This window comes from Callorhinchus milii, unplaced genomic scaffold (genome assembly GCF_018977255.1).
Source record: "Callorhinchus milii isolate IMCB2004 unplaced genomic scaffold, IMCB_Cmil_1.0 Scaffold3, whole genome shotgun sequence".
Lineage (NCBI taxonomy): Eukaryota > Metazoa > Chordata > Chondrichthyes > Chimaeriformes > Callorhinchidae > Callorhinchus > Callorhinchus milii.
Window position 1 is genome coordinate 69,688,520 of NW_024704744.1, and position 24,509 is coordinate 69,713,028.

A 24,509-nucleotide genomic window follows, 5' to 3' on the forward strand; every position below is an offset into this window, starting at 1 on the left:
GGGTGGGTGGTGGTGGGGGTGATGGGGGGTGTGGGTGGTGGGGGGTGTGGGGGGTGTGGGGGGTGGGGGGGTGGGGGTGTGGGGGGGTGGGGGTGGGGGTGGGTGGTGGGGGGGTGGGGTGGTGTGGGTGGGTGGGTGATGGGGGGGTGTGGGGGTGTGGGTGGGTGATGGGGGGTGTGGGGGGTGGGGGGTGGGGGGTGTGGTGGGGTGGTGGTGGGGGGGTGGTGTGGGGGGTGTGGGGGTGGGGGGGTGTGTGTCGGTGGGTGGTGGGGGGTGTGGGTGGTGGGGGGTGGGGGGGTGTGTGGGGGGTGTGGGGGGTGTGGGTGGGTGGGGGGGTGGGGTGGGGTGTGGGTGGTGGGGGGGTGGGGGGGGTGGGGGGGTGCGGGGGGGTGTGGGTGGGTGGTGGGGTGTCGGTGGTGGGTGGCGGAGGAGTGAGGAGCTGACAGAGGTTCTGCAACACCGCATCAACTCGACATCTCACAAGAGCAGCAGCAGCACCGAGTGCTCCACTCCACTCCCTGTGGCTCCAGTCAAAAGGAGGTGGAGCAGAACCCCCCCACACACACACACAGCCACTCACACACACACACTCACTCACTCACTCACTCACACTCACACACTCGCACACACTCGCACCCACACACACACACACAGCCACTCACACACACACACTCACTCACTCACACACACACACTCACTCACTCACTCACACACACTCGCACCCACACACGCACACACAGCCACTCACACACACACACACACTCACTCACACACACTCACACTCACACACTCGCACCCACACTCACACACACACACACTCACACACTCACACCCACACTCACACACACTCACACTCACACACCCACACTCACACACTCACGCACACACACACATTCACACCCACACTCACACACCCACACTCACACACTCACGCACACACACACATTCACACCCACACTCACACACCCACACTCACACACTCACGCACTCACACGCATCATAACGTGTTATACAGCCTCCCCCCCCCCCCCCAGAAAGAGTACACACACGCCACATACCACACGCCACACACAATAATAAATGATAATCATGAATCATAAGCTTTGCACAGGTTCCACATTTTCCTTTTTTTTTCGCCTGCGTGTGTGTGTGTGTGTGTGTGTGTGTGTTGTAACGCCCGACGATTGGAGCTGGAACCAGGCGAAGGGGAAGAGAGAGAGGTTGATGGAGCCACAGAGTCTTAAAAGAGTTGCGCTGATCTTGTTCGCTTTGCGATGAGTCTTAAAAGAAGAACACGTCGCAATAATCCTTGCATTCGATGTAGCGCTTTTCACGTCGGGAGGACGTCCCAAAGCGCTTCACAGAACACGCTGTAAAGGGAATTGACTCTATATTTGTGGGCGAACGCGGCAGCCAATTGCGCACAGCGATGTCCCACAAACAGTCGTAGATTGAAAATGACCCATTTATTACTGTTTGGGGTTTTGGAGGGATGTTAGCAAAAAGTGTGAGTGTGTGAGAGAGTGAGTACATTTGCATTGTATGAAAAACAACAACAAAAACAACAGGATTCCATTTATAGAGCGCCTTTCACGTCGGGAGGACGTCCCAAGGCGCTGTACAGTTGGATCAGGACCCGAGCAAGGGGGAAATGGTCAGGGTGAGGGGAGGGAAGGGAGGGAGGGAGCGAGGATGGGGTAGAGAGTCGAGAGGGGAGCTGAAGGCACGGTCAAAGGGAAAGGTCTTGAGACCGGCCTTGAAGGAGGAAAGGGAGGAAGCAATAAATATCAATGTCACATTTTTTGACACGTTACAAAGGAAATTGTGAGACACCGCAGAGCTGTCTAACTCGACTCTGCAATTAACCACCAACTGAATGAAACAGGGTAAAGGCAAAATTGGTTGTTGCTGAAATGGCACAGAACAACGATAGCAATCAGCAGCGTGGCTTCAGAAAGCGGGAGGGTTCCTCAAAGTCTGCGTGAATAAATGTTATACGTGGAACATTTGAGTCAGTAAGCGAGGAGGTAAAGAGAAGCAACACATGATGATTTATATAGCTGTTGGCAGAGCTCAGTGAATCATACAAGGATATGCTGCTCCCTTAATTTGTTTAAGTGTGTTACCTCTTTAATATCACGCACAAGTAGTTGCGGATACCTTCTGTAAGTGTTACAGCCTGTCCTTGATCAAGTTTGCTTTCTTTCAACTCCACAACATTGCGTAACAACCCTAACTCACCTGCTATGCAGCTGAAACCCTCATCCGCCCCTGCATCACCTCCAGACTTAATGTCTCCAATGTCAACTCTAAATCCTCCACCTTCCTCCTTCCCTCCCTCCCCCCTCCCCACCTTCGAGACCCGCCTGAAGACCTTCCTTTTTGGTCGTGCTTATGGTCACCTCCCGCTTCCCTCCTCCTCTGGGCTCAGTGTCAGACTCCATCACTGTCAAGCACTCTGAGACGCTACTCTGTGTGAAGGGTGCTAGATAAATGCAAGTTGTTGTTGACTTTAAAGAGGTGTGAAGCAACTTCTTGCTGTGAATTGGTCTGTGGAAACCGTTCATGTGAGTGTTCCACTCAGTTCTGCCAACAGCTGCAGGAGACAGGAAAGCACCATATGTTGCTTCTACCAGGATTGTGGCCTTACCAATGAATGCTCTCATTTACTCAAATGTTTCACATCTAACATTGCTTCATGCAGATCTTGAGGAACCTTCCTGTTGTACAAAACTATACTCCTGATCATTAACATTACAATTTCAGGACCACCCACTTTCCTGAATGAGACTGGTTTTGCTCTGGTCATTCATTTAGTTGTTTCTTGAAGCAGTTTAGCAGTTTACCCTGTGTGATTTGCTCAGATTCACATTCTGGCACAGATGTTTTCAAATAGTGCAAATGCACAGGCTCACACACTGGCTGCCAGCTGAACATAATGTTGAGTTTTGCCTTATCATGTCAGAAGGAGATCTCAAAACGCTTCACCGGATTTACTATGAAATATAGTAATTGTGTATGTTTTTGCACACCCCTGGAAAGCACGGGAACACGAGTTCATCCCTTCGAGCCTGTTCCACCATTTGATTAGATCATAGCTAATCTGTACCTCAACTAATCCTTTCAATGACAATTTCCTGTTCTCTCCCCATATCCCTTAATAGCCTGACCTACTACAGCTCTTAATTTCTCCCCATTAAGAAAATGTTCTGCTTTATCTTTTTTCAGTCCATTGTGGATGAACTCACACTTCCCTACATTGAAAGCCATCTGCTACAGCTTTGCCCACTCATTCAAACTGTCTAAGTCTCTGTAACTTTCTACTCCCATCTACACAACAACTGAGCCTCCTAGCTTAGTATCGTCTGCAAACTTGGATATTAAATTTTCCATTCCTTCATCCAAGTCATTTATGTATATATATTATATATATCTATATATATATATATCTATGGCGAATAGCTGAGGTCCCAGTAGAGACCCATAAGGGATACCATTTGTCACGTCCCGTCAATTAGTGATTGTTCTCTTTATCCCTACTCTCTGTTTCCTGCCTCCCAACCAGTTACCAAGCCACTTCACAAGGTTATTTCCAACTCCATGCACTTCCATTTTCGCTTATAATCTTTTGTGTGGAACCTTATCAATTGCCTTCTGAAAGTCCATATAAGTGACATCCATAGACACTCTCTTATGCACCATTTTAGTGATCTCCTCAAAATATTCAACTAGATTAGTCAGCCATTCTGTTCCTGATGATGGATTCCAGTATTTTCTCTACAATTGATGTTAAGCTGACAGGTCTGTAGTTTCCTGGTTTCTCCCGACGTGAAAGGCGCTATACCAATGTAATCTTGTTGTTGCTGTTGTTCTCCCTCCCTTCTTAAATAAAGTGGTGACATTTGCAATTTTCCAATCTAAGGGCACAGTTCCTGAATCTAGTGAGCTTTGAAAAATTATCATAATGCATCTGTAATTTCCTCTCCTATTTCCTGGGGTGGAAACTATCAGAAGATTTGTTTATTTTGAGTCTCATTATTTTCTCCATTACCTTTTTTTATTTATATTATCTTTATTAAGCATTTCTCTTTGACTTATTTTTAGGTTCCCCTGTACCGCTGGTATTTTGTCCTCATCCTCTACTGAGAAAATGGTAGTGAAGTATTTATTTAATAAGTCAGCCATTTCCTTATTTTCTGTTACAGTTTCACCTACTTCTGTCTTTAATGGACCCACATCCTCCTTGAGCATTCTCTTTCTTTTAATATATTTATAAAAGGTTTTACTATTGATTTTAATATCCCGTTCAAGTTTTTTTTCATACTCCCTTTTTGCTACTCATTATTTTCTTTGTATCCCTTTGTTGCCTTTTGTAGGTCTCCTAGTCCTCCGGATTTCCACTTTTTCTTGCATTTGAGTAAGCCTTTTTAGCTTGATACAGTCAATATATTTCTCATCCCATCGAAGTTTGCCTTACTTAAATTTAAAACGTTAGTTTGGGGCTCTCCCTTCTCCCTCTCAAATCTAATGTCAAATTCAGTCATATTATGATCACAATTTGCAAGATATTCCCTTACTGTCAGATTGTTAACTAGTTCTGGCTGATAAGAACATAAGAATTAGGAGCAGGAATAGGCCATTCAGCCCCACGAGCCTGCCCGGCCTTTCAATAAGATCAAGCTGATCTATTCTAACTCCACCTGCCTGCCTTATCCCCATATCCGTTAATCCCTTTATCCACAAGAAATCTATCAATCTCAATCTTGAATATGTTCAAGAACTGAGCATCTACAGCCCTTTGGGGTAGAGAAATCCATAAATTCACTTCCCTCTGAGTGAAGAAGTTTTTCCTCAACTCAGTGCGAAAGGGCTTACCCCTAATTTTAAGACTGTGACTCCTGGTTATGGTTTCTCCAACCAGGGAAAAAGTCTCCCACTATCTATTCTGTTGTGCCCCTTTATAATCTTATATGTTTCTATAGGATCACCTCTCATTCTTCTATATCCTACAGAATATAGGCCTAAATTGCTCAACCTATCCTCATAACTCATCCTCCTCATCCCAGGTACCAACCTAATGAATCTATGTTGTACCCCCTCCAAGGCGAGTACATTCTTTCTTAAATAAGGAGACCAAAACTGCACACAATACTCTAGGTGCGGTCTCACCAGGGCCCTATACAGTTGCAGCAAGACTTCCCTACTCTTATATTCTAACCCTTTTGTAACAAATGCCAACATACCATTAGCCTTCCTAATTGCTTGCTGTACCTGCAAACTAACTTTTTGTGACTGGTGTACAAGGACACCTAAGTCCCTCTGAACTCTAACACTATCTAGTCTCTCCCCTTCTAAAACATAATCTGCTCTACTGTTCTTGCCACCTATGTGGATGACTTCACACTTCCCTACATTATACTTCATCTGCCATCTATTTGCCCACTCACCTAGCCTATCTATATCTCGTGGCATTTTTTTAGTGTCATCCTCGGTGTTTACTCTCCCTCCTAGTTTAGTGGCATCTGCAAATTTGGATATATTAAGTTCGATGTCCTCATCTGAATCGTTGATGTAGATTGTAAATAGTTGAGGACCAAGCACTGATCCTTGTGGCACGCCACTAGTCACATCCCGCCAATCTGAGAAGGACCCATTTATCCCTACTATTTGTTTTCTTCCCGTTAACCATTCTTCAATCCATGCTGATATATTCCCCTTAATTCCATGGGCCCTATTCTTGTGAATCAACCTTTTATGTGGTACCTTATCGAATGCCTTTTGGAAATCTAAATACACGACATCCACTGATTCCCCCCTATCTAATCTACTTGATATGTCCTCAAAAAAATCTAAAAAATCTATAAGTCTTCTAAGCGTCTCAAAGTGCTTCACAGAATATGCTTTGAAGTGAATTGACTGTATATTTGTGGGTGAAACGCGGCAGCCAATTGCACACAGCAGTGTCCCACAAACGGTCGTGGATTGAAAATAACCAATTTATTATTGTTTTGTTTTTTTGGAGGGATTATTATTAGGTGTGTGGAGTAAGGAAACTTGTCCAAGGTTTCGCCCTGCCGGGAATTGAACCCGGATGTCTCGCTTGCAAGGTCGAGTGCTCTAACCACTGAGCTACAGGACTCTAACCACTGAACTACAGGACTCCACTCCGCAGTATAGTACTGCGAGAGGACTGCATTATCAGAGATGCTGCTTTTCAGATGAGATGTTAAACCAAGATTCCTCCTGCCTGTTCTTCAGGTGAACATTAAAGGTCCCATGATACTATTTTTTTAAAAAAGTTCAAAAGTTCACAATCACTAGTTGTGACAGTAATTACTGTAAAGAACTCTGAAATTTCCAAATGATAAGGAACTATAAAAATGGTATATAACTACAACTATTCTGCTCCTCCCCCACTTGCATTGCCTTCTGTTCTATGGTGCTTTGGTTTGCATTCAGACCTCCTTCCCCACAGAATACTCCCTCATTCAATGTAGCAAGTACATTGTACCTGTTGGATAGCCAAAGGCTCCTTCTCTGCCTCTACTAAGTAAATGCTACCCTGCTGGCTATCAATCTCACACTCCTCTTCCTGTACCTCTCTGTGTGGCGTGGCTATGTTTTGAAGAAAACTGTCCAAATATTCCTCCCCCTCCCTTATGCATCAGAGTATCTCTAATGCACACTCCAGATCAAAAATCCTGAGCCGGAGTGACCCAAGACATGTGCACTTCTTACAGATGTGACCATTGAGGTATTACCATCCACAAATTCCCACATACTGCAGCTTTGACATACTATCTGTGTTTCCATTCCATTATCCCTTTCTAGCTTCTATTCCACTTAACATTTAGGATTTATATATATATATATTTAAAATTTACAGGGTTTTACCTTTGCCTTTTATTTGTTTTTAGTTATTTTCCCCTAATAAATGTTACCTTTAACAATTTCAGGGTAAGTAGGTAAACAAGTAATTTCACACCTTTTGTCCCTTGCTCGCACTCCTTAATACTTAACACCTACCTCCTCAGGAATGTTACCATTGGTCTAGGTGCCTGTGTCTAGACCAGTTGAAACTCCCATCCTCTACACCAAACTTCACTCTCTGATCTCCCGCAGGCCCCGAAAAGGCTCCCACACTGAGCTCTCTCGCTGGTTCTGTTTCTCCTTTATAAGGAGATCGAAACAAGTTCTCACCAGCACATCTTTCCCACCCTCACAGTGGGTCAGATACCAAATCCGTTTAATGCTCCCATCAGACCCCAAGGATATCTCCATGGGTCTGTTGTAAAACACCAGACTTATCCAACACTGGCACAAGCCCCAGAGGAACCCTTCCAGCTATGACCGAAGACAGAATTCAGTCAGTGGAAGAAAGATTTGGGATCATTCTTGTGTAGTTGTGCTCTTTGGGAATGATGTAAACTATTGATCCCACTTCATTTCCCTAACAATCTTCCTGGCTTTGTGCTATGTTTGGTGATAAGTTTTGAAGCTGTTTTAGCTTGCTCTGGGGAAAGCGTCCAAAACCTCTTTGAAAGGGCCTTTGTTTTTGCCTAATCTCTTTCCATAACATATTCAAGAATGAGACTGATAGATTTTTAAAAACTAAAGGGATTAAGGGATATGGGGATAGGGCCAGTAAATAGAATGAGATCAGCTATGAAATTAAATGGCTGGGCAGGCTCGAGGGGCCTGCTCCTATTTCTTACGTTCTTATGTTCTTCCCTTTGAGGCTAATTTAATAACAACCACTTGCACTTATATAGCCCATCTCATGCAGGGTAGCGTTGCAGAGCGCTTGACAGTGGCAAAGCATGAACTGAGCCAAGGGAGGGGGAGGTGACTGTAGGCACAGTTGAAAAGGAAGGTTTTCAGGCGCGATCTCACGATAAGGAAAGGGCAAGGCAGAGGGATAGAGGAAGAGTGTTCCAGAGGTTCGGGGCAAAGTGGCTGTTTTAATTTAAGCTTGTTAGCAAACTAGCAAATGGGGAGTTTAGGAAATTTTGTGTCACGCACGCACAGATTAGTTACAATATGGAATGCCCCTCTTGGTTGAGCTAGAATTTATATTAGCTGTCAAAAAGATAATGTCTGAAAAGGAATAAACTACAGGAGCATGCCGAAAGGGTAGATAAATGGGACTGGAAAGGGGCAGAACAGACACGATGAACCAAATGTTCTGCACTGTAAATTTTTATGGTTCTATGAACATTGTCCTTCAGCTGACAGCTGTTTTGATCATGGTGCAACCTTTCCAAAAGCACAGTGTTCTCTATAATAGAATACAGCTAAATCATTATCTATTCTGGCACTCATTAATTCATGGAAAGTATCAATATGAATACCTCCACTGAATAGCTGATTCAATGAGGAGTGAAGTACTCTTTTGAATCCACAGCAAAATAAATGTGTTGACTGTTTTAAAGCTGAGAGGTAGTACGGCAGAATACACAGTCGTTTTAAAATGGAGAATACACCACAAATTTACATTTATGTAGGACATCCCAAGCTGATGGACACTCCAGGATATTATAAAGGCCTCTGTTTAAAAAATATTATGACATAACTCCTCCGGTAAAGATATCAGTAGATGCAAGCAAAATGGGGATATGGAAAGTCTTAGCATAAGGAGAGAATAGCTTATGCAACACAAGCATTATTGAAACAGAAAAGGAATATGCCCAGATAGAAAGAATACAGCAGTTGGTTGTGTGTGCAAGCCATTCTAACAATACGTGTTTGGAAAGAAGATGATATTCGAGAATACTCACAAGCCATTAGAAGCAATTTTAAAAGGGCTGTACAAAATGCTTCAGATGATGAGTGTGTATACGATCACAAAAATATGAGCTGGAATTCAAATATAAACCAGGAGAAATAATAGGTAGTGGATACATTGAGGAGAGCAGCGAGTTAAAGAAGGACATGAAGATAAGACTAGAAAAAGAAATAATAGAAGCCACCAGAAAAGATGGAGTAAGTACTACCATTAATAATCTACAAAATGGATGGCCTGAAAATTGGAAGGATCCACCAGAGGAAGTTGGACCACATTGTGAATGTAGAATGTGAATTATATGAACAAAAAGGAATAATAATAATCGATCAAAAAAAAATAATTTGGTCACTCAATTCATGACTGTTTTCGGTACTCTGCCGCGTGCAATTGACTGCCGCGTTTCGCCCACAAAATATACAGTCAATTCTCTTTACAGTATATTCTGTGAAGCTCTTTGAGACGTTTCAAAGACATGATATGGCGCTATAAGAAATTCAAGGATTATTATAATGTATTGAAGGGAAAGAATAACAATGCCAAAGGATTACATTTTTGATGAACATCTGTGAGGGACACTAGGGAATGGAAAGAGCCAAGTGAAGAGCAAGAGTGTTAGTGTTTTGGCTCGGTATTAACAAATAGACTGCATTGGCTAATACGACAACACACGTGCCTGATATCAAAACTAGAAGAGACATGAGTCAATCATGTGGCACAAGAAACCACACCAAACCTGGACAAAAGTAGCAACGGATTTGTTCATCTACAAAGAAAAGAGCTACCTTGTGGTAGTTATTTTGAATATGTAGAACTACAGGACAGGACATGACTGTGGAAACAGTAATAAATAAAACCAAGGAGATTTGCTCCTCTACTCTTCTTATGTTCCTAAACTTGGTGATCCTTTCCCACACCAGGTTCCACAAGATTATCACCCCACCTCAGCTCCATTGCCTCCCATCTCCCAGCAGATTGAGTTCCATATCATACCAACCCAGCCGCTCTCTTTGCTCAGCAGACTGCGTCATGTTCCCTGCCCTATCTGCTCCACTGGACAAGCTTTCACTTTCCTCTCTCCTCACTGAAACTCCATCCTAGAGTTCCTCTGACTTGCTTCCTCCCTTACATCATTGAAAGTCCACCTCAAGATTTCCTACCTCCTTGATTGCTCTTTCGGTCATCTTTCCCCTCCCCAACCTTCTCAGCCTAGACCCCAGCTCAGGTACCAAGCTAGTTAAGTACATTGGAAAGCTCTCCCAGGCGCTATGTAAATATATGGTGTCCTTGTATTGTAATATTAACCAGGAAGATCACAGTGTTCCAGTGTACTTTGAATGATTAATGTCTGTCTGGCTCAAAGAAAGATCCTGATAATAAATAAAATTCTTTCTTCTCAGCGCCTGGTATCCCCATTCTTACAGATGTGGTGATCCCAGCTAGACAAGAAAGGAAAAATTAGTATAGGCATACATTTTTAATAGTAGCTTACATGTTGAAATAATTGATACATTGACTCAATGATTACACATCTCTGTAGCTATCTACCAACCGACCAAAGTCTCTTCTTCACACAAACTCCATAGGACTCCTCCATCCAGAACTCTGCAGCCAGTGTTCTCTCCCGCACCAGGCACCGTGACAATATCAGCCCCATCCTCGCCCAACTCCACAGGTTTCCCATCACACAGAGGATACAGTTCAAGATCCTGGTCCTCACCTTCAAAGTCCTCCATGGCCTTGCTCCTCCCTACCTCTCCGACCTTCTAACCTCCTACCAACCTGCCCGCTGCCTCCGCTCAGCGGGCTCTGGCCTGCTTCATGTCCCTCTCCTCGCCCGCCCCACCGTTGGTGGGTGGGCCTTCTGCCACTCTGGAACTCCATCCTGCATTCCCTCTGCCTCGCCCCCTCCCTTGCCTCCTTCAAGATCCATCTCAAGACCCTCCTCTTTGACCGTGCCTTCGATCACCCTCCTTTCCCCCCCCCCCCGCCCCGCTCTTCACCCTCCCCGATCCCAACCTCCACCTTGGGTCCGAAACACTGACAGTTCACCGCCTTTGGACGTCCTCCCAACATGAAAGGCACTATACAAGTGTAATGTTGTTGTTGTACAAATGGGCGCAGGGTAGGAGGGAGGAATTGAATTATTGCCTTTCCTGACTGCAAGCAGTGATCTGCAAGTGATGACTGATCTCAAAATCAGAGTGGAAAACATGAGCATTACGTCAATAAAATTGCATTGTTAAATGTCATTTGTTTACGACAGTTGAATCAAATTGAATACATCTGCTGTTATGTTCAGATGTTTGTGATTTGCCTTTCCTGACTGCAAGCAGTGTCTTGGCCAGGCAAACATGGGAGGCTGCTGCAGAGAGGGAGGGCTCTGGTCTACCCTGACTTGTTGCTAAGCACCCAGGATGCAAAGTTTGCTTCACAGCAGTCATGTCTACTTGCCAAGGCCTCTCCCATGACGCTCAGGATTAAGCAGCCGATGCTGAGTAAGCCTGATATGTGGCATTGGATGAGATCCCATACATCTGGTTGGCTGGCAGGTCATAGGTTGTCCTTTAAAGGTACTCCCAATATGCTGAAGGCAGATGTCTCTCAGATGCTGATTAGGAAACTCTGAGGCTTTGGGCCACAGCTGCTGGAAGGCGTTACCTGGAGTCAAGGTTCATGAACATCCAGCACTTGGAATCCACCCTGATTGGTTTGTAGAGAAGTAAGATCCAATTCAAGATCCTCATCCTCACCTACAAGGCCATTCACGGCCTTGCTCCCTCCTACCTCTCCAACCTACTATCCCCCTACCTACCTGCCTGTACCCTCCGTTCCTCTGGCTCCGGTCTGCTCCACATCCCCCGCCCTAACCGCCCTACCATTGGTGGTCGGGCCTTCAGCCTCTCAGCCCCGAGGCTCTGGAACTCTATCCCCCAGTGCCTTCGCCGCCTCCTCCCTTTCCTCCTTCAAGACCTTTCTCTTTGACCGTGCCTTCAGCTCCCCTCTCGACTCTCTACCCATTCCTCCCTCCCTCCCTTCCCTCCCCTCACACTGACCATTTCCCCCCTGCTCGGGTCCTGACCCAACTGTCCAGCGCCTTGGGACGTCCTCCCGACGTGAAAGGCGCTCTATAAATGGAATCTTGTTGTTGATGTTGTTGTAAGCAGCTGTGGAACTCTCTTCCTCAACCCCATCTCCCCGTTTTCAGGTTGCGCTTGAAGATCTTCCGCTTCGACTGTGCCTACGGTCACCTTCCCCCTCCCCCTGGCTCAGCATCGGGCTCCACCACTGTTAAGAGCTCCGAGACTCCGTCTGGTATGAAGGGCACTATATAAATGCACGTTGTTGTTGTTGTTGCTGCGTAAACTCCAAACCTCCAACTGTTGGAACCATCAGGAAGGGCGGGTGTCCAGGCGGGTGGACAGGGAGATTGTGACAATGCTTTCATGCATTTCATGCTGAGCTGTGCTGCCCACCAGGAAGCTTGCAGGGCATTCCCAGTAAGAATTCTTGCATTTGATATAGCGTCTTATTACATTGTCAAGAAGCCTCAAAGCACTTTACAGAATAGGCTGTGAAGTGCATTAACTACCTTCTCTTTTCGAATAGTAACATGAGATCTTTAATGTTCACCTGAACAGGCATACAATCTGTGGCTGCTCTGGGCTGGGCTCACACTGGCTGCCCTCCAGTCAATAGCTGCGCCCCCAGGTTGGGACATCCTCCCTGTAAAGTTTGGTTGCCTGGGGAACCTAGTAGGGGCCCTGGAATCGAACGTTATATGTGGCCCCCTCAGGGCAATCCTGCCCCTGAAAGCAGCACTCCGTGGCACTGGAGTGTCAGGCTAGAGCGTGAGCTCAAAGCTCTGAAGTGGGGGTTCAAACCCACAACCTTATAACTCGGAGGCCAGAGTGCTGCCCACTGAGGGCCGCTGCCGCGATCACCTACAAATTACAATCACTACACCTTACAGTGAAATCCTGTGAAATGCTATGCTGCTGCTGTTAGTCTGCAGGAGTTGCTTTACAGATTTGATTAACATGTCTTTCAAGTAGTTAGGTTCACACGGCACCTTTCACAGCGGGGTTGGATGGGCAGCTTCCCAAAGTGCATTCACAATGTTGGACAGACACTTAAGCTGAGTGTGGAAACCGAAAGTTAGATGACTGAAAGGATAGTCAAATAAGTATGCTTGAGATGTGGCTTGAAATAGCGGAGGAGCACTGGGATGGGAGCAGAAAAGCATGCCCACATCAACAAGCCTGCTTGCTGATGGTGGGGCTGACAGGCATTGAACATGAAGCAGAACATGAAGCAAAAGGCGTAGCTGTATCAGAAGTTCTTGTTTGATATCAGGGTGATGTGGTGAAATACACAATCGGGGATTATTGCCAAGGCACCAGGAGAAACGTTCTTGTTTTCATACCACACCGTGAGATCTATAATGTTTACCTGAAAAGTCACACACTGGGCCTTGGTTCAACATCTCATCTGAAGAACTGCCCCTCTTACAATGCTCTGTATTGAAGTGTCCTAATGTGGAGCTTGAACCTAAAACCTACTGATTCAGAGGCCTCAGTGCAAATTACTATGGTTCTATGAAATGCAATCAACTGAGCCAGGCTGACATCAAGCACTAGCAGTGTTAATTGAAATTAGGAATTCTGTTCATGAATTCTTGCTTTTTTTAAAAAAAATCGTTTTTTTTCCATTGCAGTATCTATCCAAGTCGTACGTCAGCCAGCCTCACTCTGTTGGTAACACTCATGCCTAAGTCAGACAATCTTGGTTTCAAGCCCCACGTCAGGACGAGGAACCCACAGTCTAAACTGATACTCCAATACAGTGCTGGGATATATAGTATTGTCGGAGGTGCAGTCCTTTGGTTGAGGAATTAATCCAAGGCTCCGTCTGTACCTGTTCAGGTGGACACTGAAGATACCGTCACTGTTGAAAAAGAGAAGGGAGTTTCTCCTGATGTCCTGTCTGAGATTGCCCACGTCACCACTCCATGGCTGTTTTGTGGGATATTGCTGTATGCAAATTGTCTGCCATGTTTGCCCACAAAATAGTCACTACCCTTTACGGTACATCCCTCCCAGCAATTGTAAAGGATCTGAGAGGTTAAGGAGATGGACATTATGTAAGGGGAATCCTCATTCTGTGGCTCTATTGTCGCTACCCTATACAGCTTCAGACACTCTCAGGGTGTTATGGAGTGTGAAGGTGGAAATAGAGGCGCCCTTGACCAAGGCATTAGGTATACAGTTTGTCTCCTAGGTGCACACGGATATCAAGGTGTCAGCCTGGCTCAGTTGGAAGAGTTTCTTACAACCTAGTCAAGAGGTTGTGAGAACAAAGCCTTTTCATATCAAGACATCTAAAAGTGCTTCTCGGAGCAGACTGGGAGCCCAGAAGAGGGAAGGAGGTAAAGAAGAGGGTCAGGGAGACAGGGCAGGACATAATGGATTGGATCATGGTGACAGGGCAGGAGGGGTAATGAAGAGAGGAGACATGGAACAGGGGGTAATGAAGAGAGTTAGGGGTCAGGCCAGTAGGGAAGATTCCTGGGTGGAACATGATCATTTCTGAGTTGCTGGGACAATACTAAGGACAATAACCAGATTCAGCAGTTGCAGATGATCAAGATACAAGGACAGATTGACTATGTTTCATTTCATACTTGTTTTTGCATTTATATAACACCTTTCACTTGAAAAAGGAGAATACAAGCCAGCTATTTTGAAGGTATAAGAAATAAATTAAATCTTAAAAAATATGATCTTCCTCTTCGTTGTTCTGCATTGCAAACATTTACAAGTTCTATTCCCCCATTATCTTCTCACACTGAGCATTGTAGAGTTGACTCTGCAATTTCTTCTGTGTATTGTTAAATATCCTTGGGCACACGGTCTGCCCTTTCAGGTGGTCCATTGTTCCTTTTGCTACCACAACAACAGTTAAAATTGTAGCCATTCTGTCATATAGATGCATGTTGCTGGAGAAATGTCCCCACCTTCATGACAATCATCAAATACCTATAAAAACAAAAACATTCCAATGTTAAGAATTAAATCCTACTGCATATTCTTTCAAAAGAAAAGTTGTTCCTGGTGTCTTGGCCAAAGATATCTCAAATAAAATTGGTCATTTTGCTTCATGACTGTTTGAGGAACAGTGTACAAATTAGCTGCTTGTTCACTTACAGAATACCGACCATACACTTTGCAGTAAACTATCACATCCTCCCATATCATATCAGCAATTAGAAGGCACAAATTTAAGAAGATCGTAAAAACAATTAAACAGAAGGTTAGGAAAAAAATCTTTGCACCGATGATGATTGGAACGTGAAATTGTCTGGCACAAACCATTGAACCAGAGTCTATAAATTCATTCCAAAGGCAATGTAAAGATGTGGAGGAATATCAAAGGATAGGGCAGCAAGCAGGAGTTGTCTCTTTGATTTCTATTGTCTTAGTTATCAAATATATAACCCAAGAAGGAAAAAATAACAATAAAAATCCTTGTAGTTATGTCTGTGTTATAACACGGTGGAGTGGAGTCCGTTAGCGTAGAGGTATGCATGTTCTTTTCACAAGCTTAGGACCTGGGTTTGATCCCCAGCATGGCGAAATGTTGGGCAAGTTTCCTTACTCCACACTCTCTGTTTACCTAGCAGTAAGTAGGAACCCGGTTGTTGGGCAATTGGCGGATTGCTTTCCGGGGGTAAGAATCCCCGCCCCCCCCCAACCCCACAAAAAAATGTGGTCATTTACTCCACGACTGTTTGTGGGATACTAGTGTGTACAACTGGCTGCCGTGTTTTCCCCACAAAATAGTCAATTCACTTTACAGTATATTCTGTGAAGCGCTTTGAGATGTCTCAACTACAAATTGTTGTTGTTGTAATGAAGATTCACTTACTGGACACATTCCACATGGTGTTCGCACAAGGCCAGTGGGTTGAATGATGGGATTAACTGCTCTGAACAACTTCATTTGCCCATCCACACTACCAACCGTGCCTTCCTTTGCAGCAATGATGGTCACCTCTACCTTCCCATCATAGATCAATGTGTTCAAAATGGTTTCAATATCTTCCATGGATAGCTCCACCTAAGATTTTAGAAAAATGTCAAAATTGATCTCCTACACAGCACAATGAAAATCCTCGAGGTGGGGTGAGTGGGGTGGGGAAGGGGAGGTAATTGGGCCTTCCTTGGAAATGAGCTGACACCAAGGTAATGTGCTTGACAATGTAAGTGAGTGAACTTCTGTGGCGGTCTTGGTAGCCAGTACCTGAGCCAGATAGATCCGCTGTACCCAAGGGCACTGGTGTCAGACCATCCAGCCTAGCTCATCAGCAGGATTTGGAGGGGCAAATCCATCCCTGGGAGAAGAGCTACTTTTAATCCTGCAAGCCAAAGCTTTAACAAAAAGGGTAGTGCTAGCTGAGAAGCATGCAAGGCATGTCCTCCATGGCTTGTAAGATAGTGTTCTTAAGTTATGATTTTTTGCTGGTTAAAGTCCAGCAGGATCATAATTCACAGAGTGGGATCCCCAAGCCTTGGCTCTTGCCAAACAGCATCTAATACTCCTCAGAATTAGGTAAGCAGGGAGTGTCAGTCAATGGAAGCATGCATTCCATTCCAGATACAGGCTAGTCAGTGCCAGAAACAAATGTACTGCACTTCCGGTTAATGCTGGTCTAAGGATCCCAAAGCTGAAGCTGTGCTAAAAACAAGGGTGTTATAATGGGATTGCCCTGTATCTACAGCAGTGTCTTGAAAGAGAAGTGTGGATTAGCAGGCTATGTTAGTTGTCAAGTTACCCAAGATATCAAGGAGGAAGAAACTTATCTTACGTTGGTTTGGTCCCAAAGGTTGGAATTTACAAAGTTAACTGCAATCCTCAAAAACACCACAGAGGGGAGGTGCAATATTCTAATACCTTGCTGATGCCCAATTCACAGATGTATTTCCACACTTCATGAGAGGAAGCAAATGAGCTGTTCCTTTGTACCATGGGACTTTGTTTGCTCTCACGTGCCACCTCTGCCTGGAGAGAACAAGTTATTGAATCAATGATCTGAATACTAATACTAATACCAGTGTGTACATGAGTAAAGCTACAAACTACATTGTATGTTGTATGTTCTACCCAGCATAATTTAGGCAAAGCATTCCAATGAAAATTTCTAAGCATATTCATAAAAATACTTTCTTTAGCAATAGGTAATATTGTCAGAGCTGCTGTCCTTCGGATAAAATGTTGAAATGAGCTGTTCAGGTGGATGTTAAAGATTTTGTGACACTAATTGAGAAGTCGACAGAGTTTTCCCCGATATCCATGCCAATAATCCCCCCAGATTAAATTAGTCATTCACGTCATGACTCTTTATGGGATATTGCTGTGCATAAATTGACTGCCACATTCATCTACAAATTCAGTCACTATACTTCAGTCAATTCCATTTGAGTGGTTTCAAATGTAAGAATTATAAATAAATAGAATTCAGCCCATTGTATGACAATAGTGCTTTAAAGTCCAGGAACTCCCTTCTCCAAATCGTACCTTATTCTGTAAGAATTTGAAGCATTGCTGGTTCAGCACTTCTACAAACTCAGACTCAAAATCCTGGTCACTGTACCAAGCTCCTCCTGTAACTGATCGGTCCGGTTGCAAGTTATATAGCATGTACACCTTCTTCTTTGAAGCCTAGCATACAGGAGAACAGAGGAGGAAAAGTAAGGATTAACAGAAATTTACTACTCAGAAAAAGGGCATTCAGCCTATCATGTCTGATCCAATGCTATCTACTTTTCTAAAAAATAATGTGTTCATCCCACTTTCCAGCTTTCCTCGTACATAGAATTCCCGCAATGGAAAGAAATCCCTAACGAGGGGTAGGCCCTAAGACTTGGGACGTCTTCCCGACGTGAAAGGCGCTCTATTAATGGAATCTTGTTGTTGTAAGACTTAGCTCTTGCCAACCTGTGCCTAATACTTTCCAGAATTAGGTTACAGGATGGGTCCATTCCATTCCAATAAATATCTTGGGAATCTCAGTGTGTAGGTGTGATGAATGAACTCTCGATTTGGTTGGATACTCTTAAGCATGGTGATGGCTGACCAAAAAAAAGTCGATACACACAACAAAAGTACTCACAGCAACAGACTTGACAGCTTTAATGAGCTTTTTACTCTCCATGTTTTTGAGAATTTTGTTGATCTCGGTGAGCGGCAGGTTACTCTTATATCGAATATCCCTACTCCATATACCTGGAAATAGTTTATTTAACAAAAATTAATTGAGTTCCATAGACCTGAATCGCACTGATTATAAGTTGTAACTATTTAGCCAAACGGGAAACAAAAGGTTGCCAACTTTCTAATCATTGTAATCTTCAGACAAGTCGCTAAAGTGCAGATAATACAACATAAAATGACATCTGCATGTTCAGACAGCAAATCCTTTTCAGGTTAATAAGCAACCCATCCACACGTCAGTACAACAACAACTTGCCCTTATTAAGCGCCCTCCACACAGGTTAGCATCTCCAAGCGCTTAACAGTGGCAGAGCCTGACTCCAAGCTGGGGTGGGGGGGGCGCGTGGGCAGGCGCATAGGTGGCTGTAAGCACAGTGGAAGTGGAAGTCGGAGGCGCTGGGTGGTGGATTGGGGAGTGAGGTGGTCGGAGAGAAAGGGAGGTGCCAGAGAGTGAAGGGATATGAACAGTAATAGAAACACGAGATGTCACAGCCCCAGAGGTGGTCTGAGTTCATTTTAACACTAGTCTATTTGTCTGGCCTGTAAATAATAATAATCCTTGCATTTGATATGGTACTTTTCACATCTTCGAGACATCTCAAACCGCTTCACAGAATACACTGTAAAGTGAATTGACTACATTTGTGGGCAAAACGCGGCAGCCAATTGTGCACAGCAGTGTCCCTCAAACAGCCATGGATTGAGTGAACAATTTATTATTTTTTTTTCTTGAGGGATTATTATCAGGCATGTGGAGTAAGGAAACTTGCCCAAGGTTTTGCCTTGGTTAGGCGCAGGTTGGCAAGAGCCAAGGCTTAGGGGGAGCGCAGAGTGTGCGTTAGGGTAACTGCTGGAGTCTAACCAGCTAAAAGCACATAGCTTGCCCATAGAGTGAGCATGGCCTAGTAAGCTTTCCCGCTACTTGCCCAGTGAGGACCACCCTACCCAGTAAGGCTTTGGTTTGCGGGGGTAACAGGAGCTGTCTTTATCTTGAATGGCAGCTGGGAGCGAGGTAATACGCTGGAGCAATCAGAGTGACAGAGAGGTGGGGTGTCTTGAGAATATGGAGCCTGGGTGAAGAAGGGCTGGGCACGTAATAAATGAAATCTTTAGACAACATTCCCCACTAAGCATGTGTGGATGATAAAGGAGGATGAATCATAAGAGGGCACAGAGAAGCTTGTGACTTGCTTGCCGTTTCTTCCTCAAGTGGAAATTCTTTTAACAGGAATTAGAATGGAAATTTGAAAAGGAATAGTAACGGTTATGGGAAGTGAAATTATCCCTAAACCGAGTGACACTAAGATAAATCTTTTATTTACTAATAGGCAGCATTCACTCCTACACTGGCTGGACAGTTAAATACACTGGATTTAAAACTACAACCTCGCAGTGCCTTATGATGCAGCACAAATCCAAACAGACCAAAAAGTACATTCTCTAGATTTTAGCACCTAGTCAGAAATTATACAATGTCTTTGTTTACATAAGATCTAACAGGAAGGAAGGGAAGGGAGGGAGGAAAACTACTCAATTCTCTGCACAAAATACCTACACACACGCATACTCTACTAGGCATAAGGAGACAGCTGGAAACTGTTATACAGTTAATCTTAAAATAAACTTTTCACACTCTGTGTGTGTTAAGTGTTGCAGAACACTACCTTGTGTGCGGGGCGCTATATAAATGCTGTTGTTAGTTCCATATTTTGATTTTGACCCAGATATTCCCAGGCACAGCTAACTCTGCTTGAAGCCTTAAAAATTCAGCTCAGGCTAGTAGCAGAATAGTAAAAGTAGTAGAACATCCATCTCAATCGCTCCAGGCTCAGACAGGAGCAGGCAGCACGTTTGGATGCAGGAAGAAGCCTTCTCCGAATAACGTGCCCTAACCTCAGCCTTAGAAGTCTCATTTTGCATTTCACACACCACACCCTCTCAGTAAGATCATCAACAAAAGAATGAACATCCTGTGGTAATAAATTCCACTGAGTTTGATCACTTTTAATCCATTGGCTAGCACTAAGTCACTATATTAGCTCCAACTGGTTGTCTCCCTCTAAGGATCGAAAAGGTTGGCTGGTGTGTGATGTGGAAAATTATGCTCTAAAACTGGGGTTAAGACACATTATTTGGACAAAACAGAGAAAGCTTGGTCCTAGGCATACTTAGGCATACTTATCACTACAACAACAAATTACATTTGTATAGCACCTTTCACACAGAGTGTATGATGCTGACAATGTGTTTAATTTCCTCATATTTATGAGCACAGAAAAGCACCAAATCCAGTATATTCTTCCAGTAAATTTCAAGCCTCAACTGCTAATAGTAGTTGAATGGATATTACTGTACCTTTGTTCCCGGCGTCTTCTATAATCTGATAAACAAGTTTCTCCTGATTGTCAGAACCCTTCATTTTGCTGTAAAACATTAATATGGGAACAAAATTCATTTTAAATACACGGATTCTGTATTCGAAGACAAAGCCTCAACTGTCAAGATCCTCATTTTAAATCCAATGTTTCTTTCATTTTTATCTTAGAGGGTCTTTGGAGCAAAGAATTAATAAACTAACAAGAGGTACTACATGAGGGATCTGAAATAACAGTCAAAATGAAGTACTCAAAGGTAATGACTGCAACTATTCATGTTAATTTAGCTGTGTACGACTTTAAAGGCCTGAAAATACCTTGATCTTAGCCTTCAGATCATTGCCTTTAAAATTTAAGATCGTACAGAATTTTGCAAAATTATTACATTGAGTCTTAAATTAAAAGCCTTTTTTTCATGTTACCTAGAATATCTCAGGCTACACAGAACAAACCAATCATGAGGACACATGAGAGCTCTACTCGCACCATACACTAGTGCCACTCTAAATTCTAAACCGGCTGTGGTACAAAGCATTGAGCCATTGGTTAGTGCTATTAGCTCCTCATATTGGGGCACTCAATCTCTTTCATACCACGAACTAGAGGCAGCTGTGAGAGGCTAAGCATTGCCCCACAAAAGATGGGATTAAATTGGGATTAAATTGGTGGTATTAGAAAATTGTTGTATAAACATGAGGAGAAAGGTTCTTTCACATTTCTTCTCTCCCCCCCACTCAATAGTCCTGACATAAAATAACTTTTTCCTCCTCTCTCCCCCCTACCAACTGGGAAAAGAGGTCAATGAAGATTACCTTGCAATCTGAGAGTCCTTCATTCGGTAAAGCAGACCGGCAGCACTCCTCAGCAGATCCAGCTGCCCCTGAAACATTCAAAGGCTCGTAAATAAAAATCTGGACAATATAAAAGGGCACAGGATCGGGAAAGAGTGGGGGAATGGAATTAGAATCAGCGAGCTACCACCAGCACAAATATAATGGGCCAAATGGCCTCCTTCTGTTTTGTAAACATTCTATGAATTTAGAAACAATTAAACAGTTACGATACAAATTTACATTTATATACTGCCTTTCATTTTGGGAGGACCTCTTGACAGTCCTGACTTGGCACCCAAGCTGGGGATGGTAGCTGAGAAAGGCGGGGAGGGAAAGAAGACGCAAGGTATGGTCAAAGAGGATGGTCTTGAAACAGACCGTGGAAGAGGTGAGAGAGGGGGCGAGTCGGAGGGACTCCAGACTAGAGTTCCCATCCTGTTAACTGTTTAGCAAATCTACATTTTTAATATTTGTGCTGGTCAAGAAAACCAACATGTGTTGGGCATAAACCACTTTACCAGATTTCTATACATAGATGATTTCAAAGGCGCAAGAGCAAATTATGATCGAAAAGTAGGTAGTTCAATTATTCTTTTAATACTTAATTATCAAGGTACAGTATTAGGGAAAGCCAGAAACTGAAGAGATAAACAATACCATGCAAACAATAACAGAAAGAAAATTATTAATAGTTGAAGCACAGAAGTACCATTGAGAGAAGCCTGTTAATGGCCAACGCCCTTTTCTTGGGCTCCACTTGTGGCATGTCGTTCTGAATAACCTGGTCCGTGATGCCATGTGGGAACTGCTGACAAAGCTCTAAAATCCTAGAGGAAAAATCCACAAGAAAAGTCAAGGAGACTCAACAGTCAGAATTTGTTTACTTGCAGTCTCTTCTGCATAATAAGATGCTACAATCCATGACCACAATTTAACATCTCAGCAAACAGTGGTAAAAAATACCAACCCCTTTCAATACTTTGTTATTCAATGTAATATTGGGAAGATACAAGTGCAATAATGGATTGGTGAGAATTACGAGACAATACACAGCCTGCAACAAGTTACACACTGGATAAAACATCTTAATGGAGAAACACAAACTTGATGGAAGTTTACCATTAGCTTGATGTGAAAGTTGCTCAAATGCATCTTATTCCACACCAAACACACAAATGGAATTTATAGAGGTCTTAATTATCAATCTAAATTTCATTCTGAGTTGTGCTGCTCACCATAGTTCCTGGTTCCTGCAACCCACTTTGTGAGGGCTCAAACATGTGCTTGTTGGATGTCTAACAGCCAACCTGTAAAAATCTTCTTTTTGGGAAAGGGTAATACCAATCCAGAGGTACCTATGCCATCAGTTGAAAATTAATACAAACTTGAAACTCTATCCACTCTATGAACTGTTCAGTTGGGTCAGAGTTACCCAAATCAGTATCCACTGCTGATCTTGTAAATGATGTAAACATCCGCAAGATGTGCAATACCACTGTACTATAATAATAGTAATAATAATAATAATTGCAATAGCAGTTTGAGCCTGACAATGATGACACTCCTAACAAATGGTACATCTAAGATTCGGTCTGACAGCTATTATAGGCTGTGATACTGAGATTAAAACTCAAGAGGTTTTTTTCGAGAAGGGGACGGAGGGAAATACAAAAATGAAGAAACGTACCTGCTCTCTAGAGCCGCATGATCTGCAGATTCTTGTTTCACCTTGACGTCTGCCATGGTTTTACGGCTCGAGCATCAAAAGGTGTAGGAATTTATTTTACAAAGTTTGGAGTTTGCAGCAGGACTGACTGTTCTCCCCACAACTCGATCTTGTAATTCCAGACTCCAGCTCTTAATTCCACCACATCCCAGGCTCTGTTCCTCAATCCCAGGCTCTGTTCCTCAATCCCAGGCTCTGTTCCTCAATCCCAGGCCCTGCTCCTCAATCCCAGGCCCTGCTCCTCAATCCCAGGCCCTGCTCCTCAATCCCAGGACCTGATCCTCAATCCCAGGCCCTGCTCCTCAATCCCAGGCTTTGCTCCTCAATCCCAGGCCCTGCTCCTCAATCCCAGGCCCTGTTCCTCAATCCCAGGCTCTGCTCCTCAATCCCAGGCCCTGCTCCTCAATCCCAGGCCCTGCTCCTCAATCCCAGGCTCTGATCCTCAATCCCAGGCTCTGCTCCTCAATCCCAGGCCCTGCTCCTCAATCCCAGGCCCTGCTCCTCAATCCCAGGCTCTGATCCTCAATCCCAGGCTCTGCTCCTCAATCCCAGGCCCTGATCCTCAATCCCAGGCCCTGCTCCTCAATCCCAGGCTCTGCTCCTCAATCCCAGGGCCTGCTCCTCAATCCCAGGCTCTGCTCCTCAATCCCAGGCCCTGCTCCTCAATCCCAGGCTCTGCTCCTCAATCCCAGGCCCTGCTCCTCAATCCCAGGCTCTGATCCTCAATCCCAGGCCCTGCTCCTCAATCCCAGGCTCTGATCCTCAATCCCAGGCTTTGCTCCTCAATCCCAGGACCTGCTCCTCAATCCCAGGCTTTGCTCCTCAATCCCAGGCCCTGCTCCTCAATCCCAGGCCCTGCTCCTCAATCCCAGGCTTTGCTCCTCAATCCCAGGCCCTGCTCCTCAATCCCAGGACCTGCTCCTCAATCCCAGGCTTTGCTCCTCAATCCCAGGCCCTGCTCCTCAATCCCAGGCTCTGATCCTCAATCCCAGGCTTTGCTCCTCAATCCCAGGACCTGCTCCTCAATCCCAGGCTTTGCTCCTCAATCCCAGGCCCTGCTCCTCAATCCCAGGCCCTGCTCCTCAATCCCAGGCTCTGCTCCTCAATCCCAGGCCCTGCTCCTCAATCCCAGGCCCTGCTCCTCAATCCCAGGCTCTGATCCTCAATCCCAGGCTCTGATCCTCAATCCCAGCCAGAGCCGAGGCCTCTCCGGGGCTTCCATGCCCAGCCGCAGCCCCGCTGTACAGACTGGTTTGTCCGCCCGGCGCCAACTCTCGGCTGCCGTAAATCACCGCGGGGGGGGGTCAGCTCCACGGCCTCTGACACACGACCAGAGCCCTTTTTTTATTTATTGTTATTTCTGAGTTGATTTTTTTAGGGCGTTTCGTGCGCTCCGAGACGAGTCTACAATAACATCCCCAGTCACTGGGAGCCGCTTCCCCTCCCCCTCCCCCGCGCCTGGCGCCTGGCGGGCGGCCTGACTGTGGGGGCCTGACTGATGTTCCGGCTGCTGGCGCTGA

General features: G+C 44.6%; 1 protein-coding gene across 1 annotated transcript; it reads right to left on the bottom strand.

Annotated features, from left to right (window-relative positions):
- Nucleotides 1-14,455: 14,455 nt before the first annotated feature.
- On the bottom strand, nt 14,456-23,107 carry polr3f (polymerase (RNA) III (DNA directed) polypeptide F). Its single transcript, NM_001293014.1, is given in 9 exon segments — nt 14,456-14,820; nt 15,710-15,901; nt 16,736-16,843; nt 17,360-17,503; nt 17,955-18,067; nt 20,411-20,478; nt 21,243-21,310; nt 21,973-22,090; nt 22,951-23,107. Coding segments are annotated over 9 exon segments (945 nt in total). The 5' UTR covers nt 23,007-23,107; the 3' UTR covers nt 14,456-14,742.
- Between the last annotated feature and the right edge of the window lie 1,402 nt (nt 23,108-24,509).